We start from the raw sequence: 21,835 nt of genomic DNA, 5'->3' as shown, positions 1-21,835 counted from the left end.
AAGTCCATTCTCTGGACAGACGAGTCCAAAATAGAATTATTTGGTCACAATCAAAACCAACATGTTTGAGAAAAGCCAACACTGCATATGAAGAAAAGAACCTCCTCCCAACAGTGAAGCATGGTGGTGGAAACTAGAAGGTCTGGGGCTGCTTTTCTGCTTCTGGACCTGGACGACTCCATATTATCCAAGGAACCATGAATTCTCCGGCATATCAACAAATTCTTGACCAGAATCTCCTGCCATCAGTCAGGGAGTTGACGCTGGGACGGAAATTGATTATGCAACAAGACAATGACCCAAAGCATTCCAGCAAAACTACAAAGACATGGCTTCAGAGAAAGAGGATTCATACTCTGGATTGGCCCAGTCAAAGTCCGGACCTTAATCCAATCGAAATGTTGTGGTGAGACCTGAAGAAGTTGGCACATACCAGATGTCCCTCCAAGCTCTCTCAACTGGCTGAGTTCTGCAAGGAGGATTGGGCAAAAATCCCCATAAGCAGATGCGAGTAACTGGTTAGTGGTTACAGAAGACGTTTGGTTGAAGTAATGGCTGCAAAAGGAGGAGCCACAAGCTACTAATACAAGGGTTCACATACTTTTGCACATGTTAAATTTTCAGTTTTTGTGAAATAAACCACCTTTTTTGAATTAAATAATGAAAATATATCGCTTTTTGTGTGTGTGTCCATTATTTGGAAGGTGTGCTTTACAAATTGGGATTTGGATGTATGTGTAATAAGCTTATTTTAATGTTTTTTACAAAAAAAGTGACCATGTCTGGAGGGTTCACAAACTTTCAAGCAGCACTGTATATAGTGTGGCGGACACTAGGGGCTATGCCTCTCACCCAGCAGTACTGTGAGCTGGGGGCGTGGTTTACGTTCCCGGGCTTGCTGGTGCAGGGTTGTTCCTGCTGTAGTTTGGTTTTGGAGCTGAGGAATAAACAGCAAACTCACCTTCGTCTCCTGTGTTTTTTCCTCATCCTGCCACATTGGTGACCCTGATGTGATCATGTTTGGAGCAGAAGATGAGTGTGAATCCACTTCGGCCACGCCGCCCCAACTCTCACAGCCGGCCGTTCTCGCCGCGGCTGTGAAACTCCCAGAGTTCTGGCAGAGCGACCCGGCTTCGTGGTTCCAGCATGTCGAGGCGCTGTTCCACCTGTGTGGAATCTCTGCGGACAACTCCAGATATTATTTGGTCGTCGCTGCGCTGGACCAGCAGTCCACATGCCGGGCCATGCAGCTGTTGCGTGCCCCTCCGCAACACGATAAATACGTGGCCCTCAAACATCTTCTGCTCCGGAGGTACAGCCTATCTGCCGCAGAGAGGACAGATAGAATCCTTTCCCTATCCGGTTTGGGCGACGGGACGGCTGTGGATCTCATGGACAATATGCCGTCGCTGTTAGCCTCGGACGAAGGTGGATTCCTTTTCCCGCACATTTTCCTGCACCAGCTTCCGTCTCCTGTGCGCGCGGCTTTGGCTAACTCCCGGTGTCTGGCCGCTGGTGACTGCCGAGGTTTGGCTGAGGAGGCTGATCGGGTACTGCTGGCTACCAGACGGTTCTCTGTGCGGAGTGTGGCATCGGAGCCTCTGCAGCCGGCGTCGGAGGATGCGGACCCGGCGCTGGTGGCTGGAGTAACTGCCCGGAGACGGCGCGGGAGAGGCCTCTGTTTCTTCCACCAGCGGTTCGGCGGCAAGGCGAGGCGCTGCGTCCCTCCGTGCACGTTTGAGGCGCCGGGAAACTCCAGGGCCAGCGCTCAGTAGCAGCTGTGGGCGCTGGCGGATGTAGTGAGCTGCTCTTCATTAAGGACACAATGTCAGGAAGACAGTTTCTGGTGGACTCAGGCTCGCAAAAGAGCCTACTCCCTCCTGCTAAGACAGACAGGTCGCCCATTGCGACGTTTGGCACAAGGTTGGTGACTGTTTGTTTCCACGGGCGCCATTTTGAGTGGGACTTTGTAGTGGCTGCCATTACTGTTCCTATTATCGGCGCGGATTTTCTGTGTGCTAATGGTCTGCTGGTTGATGATGCAAACCGCCGTTTAATTGATGCTGTGTCTTTCGCCACTGTTCCGTGCGAGACAGGGGGAGCCGGGCCGTTAACACACGCTAACTTTTTAGCATTAGGGGATGTTTTTCAGCGTTTGCTGGTGGATTTTCCATAGGTGACTACGCCTGCCTTTTCCACCGCGGTTACTAAACACGGGGTAGAACATTTCATTCCCACTCTGGGACCGCCAGTTTTTGCGCGCACGGTGCCTCGACGCAGTAAAATTGGCTAAAGCCAAGAAGTTCGCCATCATGGAGAGTCTGGGTATAGTGAGGCGTTCCAACAGCCCGTGGGCCTCGCCGCTTCACATGGTGCCCAAGGCGGATGGGTCATGGCGGCCTTGCGGCGACTTTCGCCACCTGAACAACGTCACCGCCAATGACCGCTATCCCATTCCACACATACAGGACTTTTCCATACGCCTGGCGGGTACCACTATTTTCTGGACCTGGTGCGCGGCTATCATCAGGTTCCCATGCACGCAGAGGACGTGCCCAAGACAGCAGTGATCACCCCATTTGGGCTTTTTGAGTTCATGCGCATGCCTTTTGGCTTGAAGGGGGCTGCGCAAACCTTTCAGAGGCTGATGGACTCGGTGTTGCGTGACCTTGATTTCGTGTTTGTTTATCTCGACGACATATTAGTGGCCAGTCCGTCAGCTGAAGAGCACCTGGCGTACCTGAAACACGTTTTCCGTCGTTTGGACGAACACGGCCTGATAGTCAACCCGGCCAAGTGTCAGTTTGGACTGCCGGTGATTGACTTCTTGGGTTACCGCATTTCGCCGCAAGGCGCGGTCCGGTTGCCTTCTAAGGTGCAAGCGGTGGCGGAATTTCCCCGCCCGGTCTCTGTTAAGGCATTGCAGGAATTCTTGGGCATGGTGAATTTCTATGACCATTTCCTCCCTCACGCTACCCTCCTCCTTCAGCCACTTTACAAAGCCCTGCGGCTTAAGAAGGCTAACGACCCTGTCGACTGGACTCCCGAACGGGTCCAGGCCTTTGACGGAGCTAAGTGCGCCCTGGCTAATGCTGCCCTCCTCGCCCATCCCACACCCACGGCGTCCATAGCTTTAACAACCGATGCATCTGACATAGCCGTGGGGGCTGTGGTTAAACAGCGTGTGGCGAATGCGTGGCAGCCACTCGCATTTTTTAGCCGCAAACTGCGAGATAGCGAGCGCAAGTACAGCGTTTTTGACTGGGAGTTGCTGGCACTGCACCTTGCATCCCAGCATTTCCACTTCCTGCTGGAGGGTCGCCACGGCTTATGTGGATCATAAAACGCTGACTTTCGCCATGTCCAAGGTGACTGAGCCGTGGTCTGCTCGTCAGCAGCGCCACCTAGCGGCAATCTCCGAGTTCACAACGGACATTCAGCATGTGGCCGGGAAGTCCAACCCTGTTGCTGATTGTCTGTCGCGTGTGCTTGTGTGTCCTGTGCACCTCGGTGTGGATTTCTCCACTATGGCTGCCGACCAGCCCAGCGACCCGGACGTCCTTGCCCTTAGGTCAATGCGTACCGGCCTCAAGCTGGAGGACGCTGTGATGCAGGAAGGCAGTCCTGCCCTCCTCTGCGATGTCTCCACCGGCCGTCCCCGCCCCGTTGTTCCAGTGGCCTGGAGCCGTCGAGTTTTTGATTCAATTCACTCCCTCTCGCACCCTGGAGTTCGGGCGTCGTTGAAGTTGGTCGGTTCCAAGTTCGACTGGCCTGGCCTCCGCAAGGATGTAAAGGGGTGGGCCGCTGCATGTGTAGCGTGCCAGCGCGCTAAGGTCCACCAGCACACTAAGTCGCCCCTCGAACCGTTTCCGATCCCGGCCAGACGTTTCGACCACGTGCATGTGGACCTGGTGGGCCCTCTACCTTCTTCACAGGGTTTTACGCACCTGCTCACAATGGTGGATCGGACCACCAGGTGGCCAGAGGCTGTCCCTCTGTCCTCCACAACAACCTCGGATGTTGCACGCGCTTTTCTTTCCTCCTGGGTCGCCCGTTTCAGCGCTCCGTCAGATATCACCTCAGACAGGGGCCCCCAGTTCGTGTCAGAGCTCTGGTCGGCACTTGCGCGATCCTTGGGTGTGCAGGTACACTGCACTACCGCGTACCACCCTCAGGCTAACGGCTTGTGTGAACGTTTTCGCTGGTCGCTCAAGGCAGCGCTGTGCACTGCACTCTCAGATGGTAACTGGGTGGATCGTTTACCTTGGGTTATGCTCGGGTTGCGTTCAGCTCCTAAGGAGGACCTCGACGCTTCGCCTGCTGAGCTGGTGCTCAGTCAGCTGCTCCGCGTCCCTGGGGAATTTTTGCCTGGGAGTTCCGCTCCTCGACCCCGTCCGGCCGTTTATCCTTTTTTGTCCGACAGCACTCAAGTTCCAGGCCCCATTCACCATTGTTTTCCGCGGTCGTTCGTGCCTGCAGAGCTCATGTCGGCTCGTTTTGTTTTTGTACAGCATGATGCTCACCGCTCGCCCTTCCAACCCCCATACGATGGCCCATTCCGGGTTCTTGAGACGGGTCCTAAGGGTTTTGTGCTGGATATGGGTGGGCGTAGGGAACATGTCACGCTTGATAGGCTTAAACCGGCGCACAGGGTGGCAGGCGAAGTTGTGTTTCCGGCCCAGGTTCCCCGTCGGGGTCGTCCTCCTTCCAGGACCCCGGCAGTGTCTTCACGGGTTCAGCGTTCTGCTTCTCAGCCGACTTTGGACAGTGTTTCACCTACTGTTTCGGCTGGGGGACAGCGCAGCCGTTATGGCAGAACGCTTACGCCTCCAGTGAGACACTAATTTTCTTTCCATGAGTCCCTTCTGGGTGTTCGGGGGGGGGGGGGCTGTGTGGCGGACACTAGGGGCTATGCCTCTCACCCAGCAGGACTGTGAGCAGGGGGCGTGGTTTACGTTCCCGGGCTTGCTGGTGCAGGGTTGTTCCTGCTGTAGTTTGGTTTTGGAGCTGAGGAATGAACAGCAAACTCACCTTTGTCTCCTGTGTTTTTTCCTCATCCTGCCACAATAGTATATAAAACCCTAATAAATGTCATATGTGTATCACCTAATGGGGGGGGGGGGGTAATAAAGACGTTTTACTTTCAGTGTCTAAAACTGGTGGCCAATTCGTTTCTATTGTTCAAGGTGTACATATCAGGTCTGCAAATAATACAATACTTTTTCTGCCCAGCACAGGTTTACATCTTTTACCCCTAACTGAATATGCACTACTCTTTGCAAGGATTTTCCATGAGACAGAATAGCTGATATTCTTGTCTACCAATGACCAAGTGTGGTGGCTTAAGACCGTTGCATTTTTCGCATGCTCATTTCTGAAGCTACTCATATGGGCGTTAAACTCAATTTTAAAAGGGCCCTCTGTTAATCCCACGTAAGTGTCCACATTGTAGTTGTCTTCTCTTGTCACCGATGCCTGGTAGATCAGCGTTTCTTAAACCTCTCCTGGAGGACCACTTGTCCTACATGTTTTAGATCTCTCCCTGCTCCAAACACAGCTGATTTAAATGATCAGTTTTGTTATTAGGCAGCTTCGGGAGCTCATAACGAGTTGATCATTTGAATCAGCTGTGTCGGAGCAGGGAGAGATCTAAAACATGCAGGACAAGTGGTCCTCCAGGAGAGGTTTGAGAAACGCTGTGGTAGATGACTCCCTCTATCTGGCATTTTCCTTCTAGAGGACACAATGTCTTAACGCGGCATTTGCAGTTGGAGGTGCTTGGTTGCGGTGAGGGGGTTGCGGTGAGGGGGGCTACAGCATCACTGTGGCCTCTAATATTGGAAAACAATTTTTCAAGCTTTTGGATGAGTGCTTTACCCCAGACCACCAATTGAGGAAAATATTCAACAGAAAAAATGTCAAAATGAGCTACAGCTGCGTGCCAAATGTTCAGCAGGTTATTTGATCCCACAACACAAGCATCATGGCCAAGGCACAGACCCCCTCACCGCAACCAAGCACCTCCAACTGCAAATGCCGTGTTAAGACCGTGTCCTCTAGAAGGAAAATGCCAGATCGAGGGAGTCATCTACCAGGCATCGGTGACAAGAGAAGACAACTACAATGTGGATGCTTACGTGGGATTAACAACGGTCTTAAGCCGCTACATTTGGTCATTGGTAGACAAGAATATCAGCTATTCTGTCTCATGGAAAATCCTTGCAAAGAGTAGTGCATATTCAGTTAAGGGTAAAAGATGTAACCTGTGCTTGGCAGAAAAGTATTTTATAAGTTGAAGACCTGATATGTCCACCTTGAATAATAGAAACGAATTGGCCACCAGTTGTAGAAACCGAAAGAAATATTTCCTTTGTAACTATAAGTAAAGCATCTTTATAATCCCCCCCCCCATTAGGTGATACACATATAACATTTATTAGGTTTTTTTTAAATATACTATATATATATATATATATATATATATATATATATATATATTTTATGTTTTAACTGCCTGTCCTTTCAACTGTGCCCCAACACCACCCCAATTTATAATTCACATATATTACCTTGTTATATTTTTAATGTACACCATTTCAACAATGCCCTGGCCCCTAAATGCTTTTCAAAACAAACCCCAGTCCCATTGGTTGTAATGTTTTCTACCCTTCCATTGCTGGACGACATGCTGGAGAGGGTACCCAAGGAGGAGAGAGTGGTGATTGGAGCGGACTTCAATGGACATGTTGGTGAAGGGAACAGAGGTGATGAGGAGGTGATGGGAAAGTATGGAGTCAAGAAGAGAAATGTGGAAGGACAGATGGTGGTCGATTTTGCGAAAAGGATGGAAATGGCTGTGGTGAATACATATTTCAAGAAGAGGGAGGAACACAGGGTGACGTACAAGAGTGGAGGAAAGTGCACACAGGTGGACTATATCTTATGTAGAAGGCACCATCTAAAAGGGATTGGAGACTGCAAGGTGGTGACAGGGGAGAGCGTAGCCAGGCAGCATCGGATGGTGGTCTGTAGGATGACTTTGGAGACCAAGAAGAGGAAGCGAGTGAAGACACAGCCGAAGATCAAATGGTGGAAGTTGAAGAAGGAAGACTGTTGTGTGGAGTTCAGGCAGGAGTTAAGACAGGCACTGGGTGGTAGTGAAGGGTTGCCAGATGGCTGGAAAACCACTGCAGAAATAGTGAGGGAGACAGCTAGGAAGGTACTTGGTGTGTCATCAGGACAGAGGAAGGAAGACAAGGAGACTTGGTGGTGGAATGAGGAAGTACAGCAAATTATACAGAGGAAAAGGTTGGCAAAGAAGAAGTGGGATAGTCAGAGAGATGAAGAAATTGGCCAGGAGTACAAGGAGATGCAGCGTAAAGCAAAGAGAGAGGTGGCAAAGGCAAAGGAAAAGGCGTATGGTGAGTTGTATGACAGATTAGACACTAAGGAAGGAGAAAAGGACTTGTACCGATTGGCTAGACAGAGGGACCAAGCTGCAAAGGATGTGCAGCAAGTTAGGGCGATCAAGGATAGAGATGGAAATGTGCTGACAAGCGAGGAGAGTGTGCTAAGAAGGTGGAAGGAATACTTTGAGGGGCTGATGAATGAAGAAAATGAGAGAGAGAGAAGGTTGGATGATGTAGGGATAGTGAATCAGGAAGTTCAGCGGATTAGCAAGGAGGAAGTGAGGGCAGCTATGAAGAGGATGAAGAATGGAAAGGCAGTTGGTCCTGATGACATACCTGTGGAGGCATGGAGATGTTTAGGAGAGATGGCAGTGGAGTTTCTAACTAGATTGTTTAACACAATCCTGGAAAGTGAGAGGATGCCTGAGGAGTGGAGAAGAAGCATACTGGTACCGATTTTCAAGAACAAGGGCGATGTGCAGAACTGTAACAACTACAGAGGTATAAAGTTGATCAGCCACAGCATGAAGATTTGGGAAAGAGTAATAGAAGCTAGGTTAAGAGGAGAGGTGACGATCAGCGAGCAGCAGTATGGTTTCATGCCACGAAAGAGCACCACAGATGCGATGTTTGATTTGAGAATGTTGATTGAGAAGTATAGAGAAGGCCAGAAAGAGTTGCACTGTGTCTTTGTAGATTTAGAGAAAGCTTATGACAGAGTACCGAGAGAGGAGGTGTGGTATTGTATGAGGAAGTCAGGAGTTGCAGAGAAGTATGTAGGAGTGGTGCAGGATACGTATGAGGGAAGTGTGACAATGGTGAGGTGTGCGGTTGGAATGACGGATGGGTTCAAGGTGGAGGTGGGATTACATCAAGGATCGGCTCTTAGCCCTTTCTTGTTTGCAATGGTGATGGACAGGTTGACGGAAAAGATCAGGCAGGAGTCTCCATGGACGATGATGTTCGCGGATGACATTGTGATCTGTAGTGAGAGTAGGGTGCAGGTTGAGGAGAGCCTGGAGAGGTGGAGGTATGCACTGGAGAAAGAGGAATGAAAGTCAGTAGGAGCAAGACGGAATACCTATGCGTGAATGAGAGAGAGGACAGTGGAATGGTCAGGATGCAAGGAGTGGAGGTGACAAAGACATCTGAGTTTTAATACTTGGGGTCAACTGTCCAAAGTAACGGGGAGTGCAGTAGAGAGGTGAAAAAGAGAGTGCAGGCAGGTTGGAGTGGGTGGAGAAGAGTGTCAGGAGTGATTTGCGACAGAAGGGTACCAGCAAGAGTTAAAGGGAAAGTTTACAAGATGGTTGTGAGACCAGCTATGTTATATGGTTTGGAGACATTGGCACTGACGAAAAGACAGGAGGCGGAGCTGGAGGTGGCAGAGTTGAAGATGCTAAGATTTTCACTAGGAGTAACGAAGAAGGACAGGATTAGGAACGATTATATTAGAGGGACCGCTCAGGTTGGACGGTTTGGAGACAAAGCAAGAGAGGCAAGATTGAGATGGCTTGGACATGTGTGGAGGAGAGATGCTGAGTATATTGGGAGAAGGATGCTGAATATGGAGCTGCCAGGGAAGAGGAGAAGAGGAAGGCCAAAGAGGAGGTTTATGGATGTGGTGAGGGAAGACATGCAGGTGGCTGGTGTGACAGAGGAAGACGCAGAAGACAGGAAGAAATGGAAACGGATGATCCGCTGTGGCGACCCCTAACGGGAGCAGCCGAAAGTAGTAGTAGAGATTGCTTGCTGTGCATCATAAGTACCTATCCCATTGGTTGTTATAATTTGAATGTTTCCCCATCTGATTGGTCGCTGTCCAACCGAAATTAGGGTTGTGACGCTGGGCAACGTAAGCTGTATGATTCTTTGTGACAAAAAACAATAGCAGCTGATGAGTGTGAGATGCACGAAACAGGCCTGTACTGCAATGTATTCAAATCTTTTTTCCTGTATCCGTGTTGATATTCCGCTCCTCATTAGTCGAGCACTCACAACACCATTGACGGTTTCGGAAAAAAACGCTATATATATATATATATATATACAGTGCATCCGGAAACTATTCACACCCCTTCACTTTCCCCACATTTTGTTATGTTACAGCCTTATTCCAAAATGGATTAAATTCCTTTTTATTCTCGTCAGTCTACACACGATACCCCATAATAACAAAGTGAAAAAGGTTTTGTAGAAATTTTTGCAAATTTATTAAAAATAAAAAACTGAAATATTGCATGTACACAAGTATTCACATCCCTTGCTATGACACTCAAAATTGAGCTCAGGTTCATTCTGTTTCCACTGATCATCTTTGAGATTGTTCTACATCTTGATTGGAGTCCACCTCTAGTAAATTCAATTGCTTGGGCATGATTTGGAAAGGCACACACCTGTCTATATAAGGTCCCACTGTTGACAGTGCATGTCAGAGCAGAAACCAAGCCATGAAGTCAAAGGAATGGTCTGTGGACCTCCGAGACAGGATTGTATCGAGGCACAGATCTGGGGAAGGGTACAAAAAAAATTCTACAGCTTTGAAGGTCCCGAAGAGCACAGTCATGGACGGATTAATGCACGGGCCAACGGGGCCCGGGCCCCCAAAATTAGCGAAATTACGTCCTCTGAAATCCACCCAATGATTACCCCTTCTATAAATAATCATTACAAGAGGTAATGTCGATTACCAGGGTTTATATAAGACATGATTTCACTAGATTCTCAATCACGGTGGCAAAATATTTTTTTCCAATTGTATGCCAAAATATTCCTGTATTATTTCAAATATGGAATCATTAGCACCAATGTACAATTAAATGTTATAGGCTACACACACAAACAAAAACAAAAATCATTAAAAAATTAAAATAAATTGCATCATGGGCCAATAGATTTGCTATTGACGATCATGATTCACGTTCAAGTACGTAGCTACGTCACTGTAGGCTATACAGAAAACAAAAATGGAGAAGAGGCGTTAAGCTAGTGGGTTCCTTAAAAGAAAAACAAAACAGGAAAAAGTTGAAAGACAGGCGTCCGAGTTGCAAAAGATCCCAAAATTGGATAGTTTTTTTAAAAAGGAAGAAACTCAAACTCCGGATAAGGATGAACAAGAAGCGCTACTACCACCAAGCGTTAGCAACTGTGATGAAGCAAGCAACGTTAGGCCTACTGAAGATGAGCTAATGTTAACAGCAACCGCCGTGAATGGACAGCAGCAGCATTTGGATAAAAGTGGCTGCTCATCAGCAGGCGAGCTAACTGTCGCCACGTTCGGGGGGTTACTGCAGCAAGAGCAACCGCCAAGCCCAACCGTGGAGAAAAACGGTGATGAGCAGCATGACGACAATCACAAACAATATATCAGCGATCCTTGGGAGTGGGGTGAGAAGATTAGTGAACATTTAATGTGTTGTTTGCTTCAGAAGGGTCCGACAGCTTGTCAGAATAGAAGCAAGACATATCCTGCATCTGCTTGGGAAATCAATGGAAAGTTAAGATCATTTTCTAATGAACTGTTTTTATGTCGTTTGCCCAACGGGGAAGAGGTGGCTCGTGAATGGCTGATTTACTCTCCATCAAATGGACGCGTTTTTTGTTTTGCCTGCAAATTATTTGTAACGAAAAAGAATGCGTTTGTCGATGGATTCTGCGACTGGAAGCACCCAGAGCGTGTTGGAGAGCACGAGAAAAGCCCGGACCATCGGAACAGTATGGTGGCTTTAATGTATCGGTCAAGGGGAACTGGGACTGTCGATTCTGCTCTTGTTCAGCAGTTCGAGTCAGAATGTCACTATTGGAAGGAGGTCCTGCGACGAGTTGTATCAGTGATTACATTTCTGGCTGAGCGTGGATTGGGATTTCGTGGCAGAGATGAATTTATTGGGCTCTGAACACAACGGAAACTATTTGGGTATTCTCGAGCAAATGGCCCAATACGATCCGTTTTTAGTCCAGCATATCGAGAAATATGGTCAAAAGGGTAGGGGAAACACCTCTTATCTAAGCTCAACAATTTGTGAAGAGATTATCGATTTGATGGGGGAAAAAATGAGAAGTGTTATAGCTGCAGAACTCCAGCAGGCCAAATATTTTTCCGTAATTGTGGATTCAACGCCCGATATATCCCATGTTGATCAACTGACCTTTGTTTTTAGATTTGTAAGCACTGATGGAAAAGTCGTTGAATGATTTATAGCATTTGAGCCCATAGAAAACCACACCAGCGCAAGCCTCGCGGATTGTGTGCTATCAATGATCGCCGACTTGGGTTTGGAGCTGGAAAATTGTCGTGGGCAATCATATGACAACGCTATAGTCTAGTCAGTTAAGGCAAAATGGCTGCAAAAAGTCATTCACATTTGAGCCTATGTTTTTCTGTTAATTTAGAGTCCAATAAAGAAAAAAATGCAAGGAGCCCAAAATTTTAGGTGGGGGAAGTCTCTGAAATGGCCACGCCCACTTTTTAGGCCTGGAAATCAGTATCTTGGCTCCTGAATGTCGCAGAGAGCTGATCATGGGCTCAAAAGAAGCAGAAGCACCACATTTATATAAGCATTATGAACAAACATATACCCCAAAACCTTTACTTTTTCAGATATTTTAAGAAAACTAATTTTTACTGGTCACGTTTCACGTATCAGCTCCTGAAGGTTGTAAAAAGCTATATTTGACATGAATCTCATTCGCTGCCTATGTTATAAAGCATGAAGCACAATACACACACGAATCATGAGTTTAGAAAATATCTTAGTTGTCTGTGGTTCTTCTTATCACTTGGGATGTAATGCCGCCTCTGACCACAATTACAAATTGGCGCTGTTTGTTTATCAAGTGGTTGATTCTACAGGAAAGGAAGCAGAAGTGCACATGTTTCAGTAAAGCTAGTTTACTGTAAACATTTGCCAAAATATGACATGCATGCCTCATCTGGCCTTCATATCAGTGAGTTAATTTGTTCCTGACCTCGTGGATGGATGGTAAGGAACAGTGTTGTTTTATTTTTGTATGTTTACCTTGTAAAACATTATTTTCACCTTAGCTCATATGTGTAGGCCTAACTAGCCTTGCAAGCATGACTTGCTCGATACACTCGACAGCACAGTTGCACAGTTGTAGTATTTGGCTAAGGCATTACCTACTTTTGGACAGTTGGTGTTTGTGTGTCTGCTTGCTCTACACATGTTGGTTAATTTTGGGCATTTTTAGTTGGCTGGTATGAAAGGGTGAAAGTATTTGTAGTAACAACACTTTTATTATGCTATATTTGGACACACTTTTATTGGACTATATTTTGTATCTATGCAGAAGAATAAATAACATTGTTTATTGCATGCTATTTTTGTGGGAGGGTGGATGTATTGTGCCATACCAGTGAAACATCACTCTGTTACAAACTTGTGTACAGAAAAATCAAGTTTAAATTAGTTCTGATTTTCCATGATCAGATGATCCCCCATCCTAACTATGGAACTAGGGAACAAGACCCTGTGCATTGTCTGCAAGGTTAGTTTTCACGTGTGTGCTTCAGTAGTATAATGTTTATGACATCAATGAGTCCAACAGTGTTAGTTTTCATGCGTATTCCTTCAGTAATGTAATGTTTATGACAGCAATGAGTCCAACATTTCATTTCTAAATTCATGACAGGAATCTGGTGGAAGGGACATAACTGCTGTCACAGCTCCTAAGCTGCTTCACCAAGTAAAACTGTTTGAGGAATCCGGACTGATCACCAATGATATCAATCTTTCACAGAGACTGTCAGCTGTCAATGCAGAAACTTTACAGGATGGATATAAAATCCACAAGAGTTGCTATGATCGCTATAATAACAGCCATTTCAATTGTGCGAAGGATCGTAAACGGAAAAGAGAACTGGACCTTGCAGATCACCAGACTATTGGGGCAAACACACGAGAAAAGGCTGGGCCTAGTCTTGCGTTTGGAGCCGAACTTTGCTTCTATTGTGAAGAGCCAGCCATTGAGAACCCCCGGAAGAAGGACAAATCAGAACCATTGTTAGCTGCTGCGGGAAAAGAAAAGTCAGCAAAACATGTGAAGGATTTCACAGACAATCTAGAGATGATGGCCAAAGTCCTGAATGATGGCAAAATACTCAGATTACTTGAAACTGATGTTAGATCACGGGAGTTATTCTATCACAGGAAGTGCCACTCAAGATACCGTAACAGGTGAGCCAGCACAACATACCCTTTTAAGTTCAATTCTTAAGTTGAGCTATAGTCGGGCCATATATATATATTTTAATAATTTGATTATTTCTTCTTACTAGATACAGTTCAGCAAGCTGCAGGATAAAGCAAGAAAGAACTTCATCACAGAACTCCCCAGACATGATCCAGTATGCTGAATATATCGCCATGGAGGAAGTAGGGAACTTCATTGATGACAGCTCAGAAAATGTTTTTGATCTTCACAAACTCGAGAATATTTATCTGCAGAAAGTTGAAGATTTGGGCTTCGACCGGCCCAAATCTCACTCTACACGATTTGCTGAGAAACTCTCGAACAGCTGTCTGGACATAAATGTAGTGCAGAAAGAGACAGGGGCACATTACAGGGTTATTAAGAAGGGTAGTTTGGACAATGTAAAACAGCCTGCTACAACTCCCTTGTCCCCCTGTCATTGAATGGGGTTGGACTACCGAAGGAGAGGAACTCTTCGTCAAGTGGAGCACAGTTTCCACAAGAGATACATTGGCTCAAGTAACAGGGGTGTGTAGTTGCAGATCTAATAAGTGTACCTCATGTTCTTGTGCTGGCAGAGGGATGAAATGTCTCATTTATTGCAAGTGCCTCAGCAAGTGTTTGAATCCAGTCTGATGGGATGTGTGAGGTTAAAATAAAGATTTTTTTGGACCTCACATGGTTTGCTTTGTTTCTTTGGTGGTTACTGGGTCCCTCCTCTTATAACAAAGAGTCAACTTGAATACTAGCACTCCATGAGTAGATGTAACACTTTTACTCAAACAAACTGTATAGCCTTCTTGCACAGATTTGGCTAAAGTTGATTGCATGCTGCTGATCAATTCAATGGAAAAAAGAACATGTTCATGAATAGCTCAAAACGTGAAGGTTTTAGGGCATACAGTATATTTGTTCAGAGCACTACTATAAATAGTTATTTCCACATCTTTTGAGCCCAATATCAACTCGGGGCAACCTCCGAGAGCTGAGCCTGAGATATACTCCCAGGGCTAAAAAGTGGGCGTGGCCATGTATGTGACCAGTGAAAATTAGTTTTTTGTAAATACCTGAAAAAGTAAAGGTTTTGGGGTATATGTTTGTTCATAATGCTTATATAAATGTGGTGCTTCTGCTTCTTTTGAGCCCATGATCAGCTCTCTGCGACATTCAGGAGCCGAGATACTGATTTCCAGGCCTAAAAAGTGGGCGTGGCCATTTCAGAGACTTCCCCCACCTAAAATTTTGGGCTCCTTGCATTTTTTTCTTTATTGGACCCTAAATTAACAGAAAAACATTGGCTCAAATGTGAATGACTTTTTGCAGCCTTGACCCCATATTTGCCCTTAACTGACCAGACTACTAGTAACATGTCTGGGCGCTACAATGGTTGTCAGGCCCATTGGAGACAACGCAACCCTCTTATTCACTACATCCCTTGCGCTGCCCCACTCCCTGAATTTAGTAGGGGTTAACAGTGTTGAGAACAGCTGCCCAACCGCTAGTAATTTTTTTGAGTTTTACAGTTACTGTATAATTTCTGTTCCGCGTCTACCTACCGTTGGAACAAAGTTTTTCATGGTGACAGTGACAGCCGCTCCCTAACGCTGAAAACATTATCGGATGCTAGGTGGAGCTGTCGAGCCGATTCAACGAAAGCACTTTGCCAGAGTTATGTCCCGATCAGAGAAGCCTTGATGGCGTTATCTGAGGATGTGAATCAATCAGCTGATACTCGAAGGGAGGCTGCTTCATTGCATGGTAAACTGGGCGAACTTGACACTGTTTTTATGGCTAAATTTTGGAACACTGTTTTGCAACAATTTAAAATGACAAGTGTTCAATTGCAAAAGAATGACATTGACTTAAAGACAGCAGTCGGATTACTGGACTCTTTGAGAAATTTTGTAGCTTCGCTGCGAGATCAGTTTGAAGACTTTGAAAGATCTGCCACAAGCGTCAACGGTGTTTCTAAACAGTACCAGCATGAAGTGCATCGCAAAAGGAAGCCGAGGGTGTTTTCTGATGACTCGAGCGAACCTGCAGCATCACTGGAAGGAAGCCAGAAGTTCAGAGTCGAAACTTTTAATGTTATCACTGATCGATTACTGACTTGTCTGGATCACCAACTGCAGGCCTATATGCAGGTGAACAATCTTTTTGGGGTGTTGTTCGAAAAGAACCCTGCTGATTTGAGTGACGCTCACAAGTGAGCCATGGAATTGGCTGCTGCTTATCCAAATGACTTGGAAAACGATTTGGCCAACGAACTTTTACAGTTCGTTTTTTTTGTGAAAGATGAGCCTGGTCAACAATCCCCCACATAACTGCTGCAGATGTTGATCAAAAATGGGCACAACTCGACCTTCCCAAACGTTTTTATCGCAGTGAAACTGTTCCTGACTTTACCCGTCACGAATTGTGAAGGTGAACGTTCCTTTTCGCGATTAGCACGTATACAAAACGAACTAAGATCAAAAGTGGGCCAAAAGAGGCTGAAAGCATTGTCAGTTATGGCTATCGAATCAGACCTATTGAGATCCATAGATTTTAACGATGTCGTCGAGGACTTTTCCAGGAGAAAGTCAAGGAGGAAGACTGCCTGAGACAAGGAGATAAGGCTTAAAGCCTGGTAAGACCACGGGGGTTTCTTACTTAATGCTGTGTCTGCTGATTTGGCGTTTGGAGATGTAACTTAAAGGCCGGCTCAGGCAGGCTAGGTAACCATCTTCGCCGTGAGACGATAATTGGGTCGTCTATTGGTCCTATATCGTGTTATCTTGTGCGCTCGTGTTTGCCACATTTACGGGCACTATTCGTTACTGTTGTATCCTGAAAAATCACTGTCACATCATGGTTGGCTTGCTGATAACTTTTTTATTTACTTTATTATTCACGCGTTTTCCAATATTGATACCAAAGCGTGTATTCCGATTCTTTTCGGTGCTTGTATAAATTGTTGGCACATGTGAGGTGTGTAAAATGCTTTTTATAATCTTGTAACCTTACTGGTTATGCTAAGCTAATTAATTCCTACTCAGTATGGGCGCAGCCATATTTAATGTTTATTTTTTGTTATAGTTTGTGGCAAATTATTGATTTATTTAGTAAGTAGCCGTGTAACAAGCGGGATAATGTACAGCGAGCCGGTTGTCGGGGTTTATTTCGTAATAATAACCGGCTCGCTGTATATTATCCCTTACATATTCAATGCATTCTGGGAGGTAATGTTAACGTAACGTTTGCGCGCCTTAGCAGTTAGTGCTGGTGACGGGGGAAATAATAATAACAACAACAACAATAATAATAATAATGTAACGTTTTGTAGGTCCTTTAATAATATCACATGCGTTGCGTTGTTTCCGGTGATTACTGTAAGTCACATGACTAATCAAAACTGCTTGGTGAAATTGCATTCACACTCTCTGGTGTTGTTATAGGGGGGCCACGTGAATTATTGTGCCCCGGGCCCCAGATAGGTTTAATCCGTCCCTGAGCACAGTGGTCTCCATCACTCGTAAATGGAAGAAGTTTGGATCCACCAGGACTCTTCCTAGAGCTGGCCGCCCAGCCAAACTGAGCAATCAGGGGAGAAGGGCCTTGGTCAGGGAGGTGACCAAGAACCTGATGGTCACTCTGACAGAGCTCCAGTGTTCCTCTGTGGAGATGGGAGAACCTTCCAGAAGGACAACCATCTCTGCAGCACTCCACCAATCAGGCCTTTATGGTAGAGTGGCCAGACGGAAGGCTCTGCTCAGTAAAAGGCACGTGACAGCCCGCTTGGAGTTTGCCAGAATGCATCTAAAGGACTCTCAGATCATGAGAAACAAGATTCTCTGGTCTGATGAAACCAATATTGAACTCTTTGGCCTGAATGCCAAACGTCACGTCTGGAGGAAACCAGGCACCTCTCATCACCTTGCTAATACCATCCCTACAGTGAAGCATGGTGGTGGCAGCATCATGCTGTGGGGATGTCTTTCAGCGGCAGGAACTGGGAGACTAGTCAGGATCGAGGGAAAGATGAATGGAGCAAAGTACAGAGAGATCCTTGATGAAAACCTGCTCCAGAGCGCTCAGGACCTCAGACTGGAGCGAAGGTTTACCTTTCAACACGACAACGACCCTAAGCACACAGCCAAGACAACGAAGGAGTGGTTTCGGGACAAGTCTGTGAACGTCCTTGAGTGGCCCAGCCAGAGCCCAGACTTGAACCCCACTGAACCTCTGTGGAAAGACCTGAAAATAGCTGTGCAGCGACGCTCCCCATCTAACCTTACAGAGCTCGAGAGGATCTGCAGAGAAGAATGGGAGAAATACCCCAAATATAGGTGTGCCAAGCTTGTAGCTTCATACCCAAGAAGACTTGAGGCTGTAATCGCTGCCAAGGGTGCCTCAACCAAGTACAGAGTAAAGGGTGTGAATACTTATGGACATGCAATATTTCAGTGTTTTATTTTTAAGAAATTTGCAAAAATGTCTACAAAACCTTTTTTCACTTTGTCATTATGGGGTATTGTATGTAGATTGATGAGAAAAAAAGGAATGTAATCCATTTTGGAATAAGGCTGTGCCATAACAAAATGTGGGGAAAGTGAAGGGGTGTGAATACTTTCCGGATGCATGCATGCATGCATGGATGGATGGATGGATGGATGGATGGATGGATGGATGGATGGATGGATGGATAGATGGATAGATGGATAGATAGATAGACGTAGGAAAAAAACTTTGAATACATAGCAGTACAAGATTGTTTCGTGCGTCGCGTACTCATCAGCTGTTAATAATGCATTAGCAGATGATGTATTAAACTGCTAAGTATTAAAAAAATTTTTACTGCATCTATATTAACATTCCGCTCCTCATTAGTTGAGCACTTCTATCATCACCATTGATGGTTTCTGAAAAAAACAAAACATATATAGTTAAGGTCAACATTTCCCTAAAATTCTGCCCAATGTTTCTATCATTCATAAAACTTTACATAGTAAAACATTCATCAATGTTAAGGCCCCTATTTGGCACATTTTGGTAAAATAAATCTTCAGGTTTGCTTTATACCAAATGTAGTGAAAATTGAGGTGGTCAAAATTATTGGCTGCCATGTGATTTTTTTGCTTTCAAACCACACCTGAGCAATCAATCAGCATTGAACTTTACTTAAGGGACTCCAATGAACAGGGCTATTGGCACTTGAACACTTGATTGAGAGGGACTACTCTTAAATTCTTGGTAAGAAGTAATTTCATCATGCCAAAAAGTAAAGAAATCAGTCTGGAACTCAGAAAGAAGACAGTGGATGCTGATCTTAAGGGGGAAGGCTATACTGTCATTTCCAAGTGTTTCACAGTGTCTAGAACAGCTGTACGTTGCATCATTGCCAAGCACAAGGAGACATATTCTGTTAGAAACAACCCTGGGCTTGGTCGAAAGTGCAAGATTTCAAAAACTTTGGAGAGGAAAATAGTCAGAGATGTCAACAACAATCCCCGGATCTCTGCCAAGATGACTGTTGCTGAACTGGCCTCTTCTGGACTTGATGTTTCAAGGAAGACTGTTGTGAGGGCTCTTCATCATGGTGGGCTTCAAGGTCATCATCCAAGAAAAACTCCATTGCTCACAAAGAGACACATCAAAGCCAGACTGAAGTTTGCCCATGAACATTTGAAACATGGGCATGAGTTTTGGAAGTCTGTCCTTCGGTCTGATGAGACTAAACTTGAGCTGTTTGGGCATATGGATGTTGCTTTTGTTTGGCGAAGGATGGAGAGGCCTTCAACCCTAAAAACACAGTTGCCAGTTAAACATGGTGGTGGGAGCATGGCGATCATGAAGAAAGAAGATTATATTGAAATTTTGAAGGATAATGTAAAGAAATCTGCTGCCAGTCTAGTGTTAGGTCGCTGCTGGGTCTTCCAACAAGACAATGACCCGAAGCATAGTACATCCAAGTTGGTCCAAAACTTTTTGAAGGACACCAAAATCAAGGTCCTGGAGTGGCCCTCTTAGAGCCCAGATCTCAATCCTATTGAGAATCTGTGGCGGGAGTTCAAGGTTAATGTCCATGCTTGAAAACCACGCAATTTGGATGAGCTGGAACAATTTGCCATGGAAGAATGGGCTAAGATCCCTCAAGAGACATGTGCCAACCTAGTTAGGAACTACCATAAGAGGTTGTTGTCAGTTGTGAGTCAGAAAGGTTACAATATTGACTATTAATTGTCAGAGGGCTAATAATTTTGGCTTTGTCATTTTTGATTTTTCTTGTTTCAATTTAGCGCATCAGTAAAATATCTTAATCAAGCTTAGTGGAGATTTTTTCTTTGCTCTTTTGGAAGCAAGTAAACTATAAACACTTTTCGTTATGGTCATTTCCATGGAAAAGTTAAGAGTTTTGTTTGATTTCATAAAGGGGGATAATAATTTTGACCTTAACTGTATATATATTACTTGTTACACCGAATTATCATGTCACGCACTGTTACACGCGACATCTGGTGGGGCCAGCCCCCATTGGCCCCTAATGTAGAGAAGCCATTGCAAAAGCCAAGTGCGCTGTTTGTTTGTTTCAGTCATTTGCTGATTCAGGTGGAGCCTCCAATTTAGGAGGTGTGCACGTGGTGGTTGAGTGCAACTGTGTAGTTGTCAAATGTATTATGTTACAAAAGCAAATGAATAGCAACCAGTACATCGATTATTAATTAAGTTTTACTGTGAATTTAATATATGCCTCAAAATGTTCTCGATGTAATAAAGCGCTGATCGACATTCAATTTATCAATATCTTATGACATCCCTGATCTTAACCTTTTGAATCTGCAAAAGTGAGGGCTACTGCATGATTCTCACCATGTCAAGTATCCCAGTGTGAAAAGGGAAAAATATGCACTGTGTACCAAGTGAAGGAACTATACCCCACCCCATCTTCATCTGTTTTTTTTTTTTGTAACTAGCCAAAAAGTGAAGTCATCATCCATCCATTATCTGAACCGCTTATCCTGCTCTCAGGGTCGCGGGGATGCTGGAGCCTATTCCAGCAGTCAATGGGCAGCAGGCGGGGAGACACCCTGTACTGGCCACCAGGCCATCACGCACAGACTCACAGACAGACAGACAGACAGACTGACTGACTGACTGACTGACTGACTGACTGACTGACTGACTGACATTCATTCATACCTAGGGACAATTTAATATGGCCAATTCACCTGACTTACGTGTCTTTGGACAGTGGGAGGAAACCGGATCCCTGCAATTTAAAGTGTCCGTTATTTTTCATTACTATACCTTTTTTGGGGGGGGGGGGCTTCTCACCTGTACAATAAGGGGTCTATCTTCCTGACAGACCTCATTGTAGAGATTTTCCCTCCTGTAGTTAGCATCACGTACAAAAACCTGCGCATGTAGCATGGGAGTGAAGCAAAGCTGGGCGCCATGACGACGACTCAGCAAGCGCCAGGCAAGTTCGCTCTGGTCCACCATAGGCGCTACAACGAAACGCGCCCCTTTCAGCGTGGTTTTCCAGAAGTCAAAGCCCTGGGGCTTGGCCATCACAGCTGCCTTTAAGAGAAAAAGAGAGAAAGTATTGCTTCTAGGTTATTGGAGATCTTTTTTCCCTGTTTCGCAAAAAAGAAACAAAACAAAACAGAAAAACAAAAATAAAACAAAACACAGCTATAGCAATTTAGTTTGACAGTGTTTTCGTTAAGCACAGTGGTCAATGATTTTATGATATTTCAATATAAATGCCGACACACATCTTATAACTAATTAGTTTCAATAATTTCAAGCTATCTTTATAATATGTTGCCCTTGATCGAGGCATGCCTGAGCTAAGGCGGTAGTTTATTAAATATAATCCAATGCAAGACTTTTGACTCTCAGAAAAGTCTTTCTTAATAATCTATTAAATATTAGCTTGGTTCACTCAGTAAGCTGTTATGTACTGCATTAATCATCATGAAACAATAAAACGCAGAGCCCATTAGCAAAACGGACAATTTTGGTAAACGTGTATGACATCGTGAAAATGATTTAAACTAAATATATCCCTTTTTCTCGATCTATGCTCGCTCCAGCTCTCAAGCAAAACTATCACAAAAAATAAAATAAAAATAAATTTCACCTAGACTCGTGTTTTGTTCAAAGACGGCTGAGAGTTAATAGTTACCTTTCGTTAAATTCGCTGTGTTACGACTAAATGTTACCGATGA

General features: G+C 45.3%; 1 protein-coding gene and 1 long non-coding RNA gene across 3 annotated transcripts in view; one reads left to right on the top strand and one right to left on the bottom strand.

Moving 5' to 3' along the window:
* The window catches only part of dus1l (dihydrouridine synthase 1-like (S. cerevisiae)), a 199,516-nt gene extending 177,692 nt beyond the window's left edge, over positions 1-21,824 (bottom strand). The window contains exons 1-2 of one of the 2 annotated variants that reach the window (XM_056287527.1): positions 21,793-21,824; positions 20,937-21,182 (exon numbers count right to left, since the gene is read on the bottom strand). In XM_056287527.1, coding sequence (XP_056143502.1) covers positions 20,937-21,173 — 237 coding nt within the window. In that variant the 5' untranslated portion in view covers positions 21,174-21,182; positions 21,793-21,824. Of the gene's footprint in view, positions 1-20,936; positions 21,183-21,747 lie in introns of both variants that reach the window. The other variant, XM_056287528.1, reaches the window with a different exon arrangement.
* On the top strand, positions 12,138-13,137 carry LOC130119119 (uncharacterized). The gene is made up of 3 exons (XR_008810825.1): positions 12,138-12,391; positions 12,860-12,917; positions 13,062-13,137. It is a non-coding gene; the product is annotated as an uncharacterized LOC130119119 (long non-coding RNA).
* Positions 21,825-21,835: the final 11 nt, after the last annotated feature.

This window comes from Lampris incognitus, chromosome 10, assembly GCF_029633865.1.
Source record: "Lampris incognitus isolate fLamInc1 chromosome 10, fLamInc1.hap2, whole genome shotgun sequence".
Lineage (NCBI taxonomy): Eukaryota > Metazoa > Chordata > Actinopteri > Lampriformes > Lampridae > Lampris > Lampris incognitus.
Note: the sequence above shows the minus strand (reverse complement) of the source record. Positions and strands in the feature narration are given on the sequence as shown.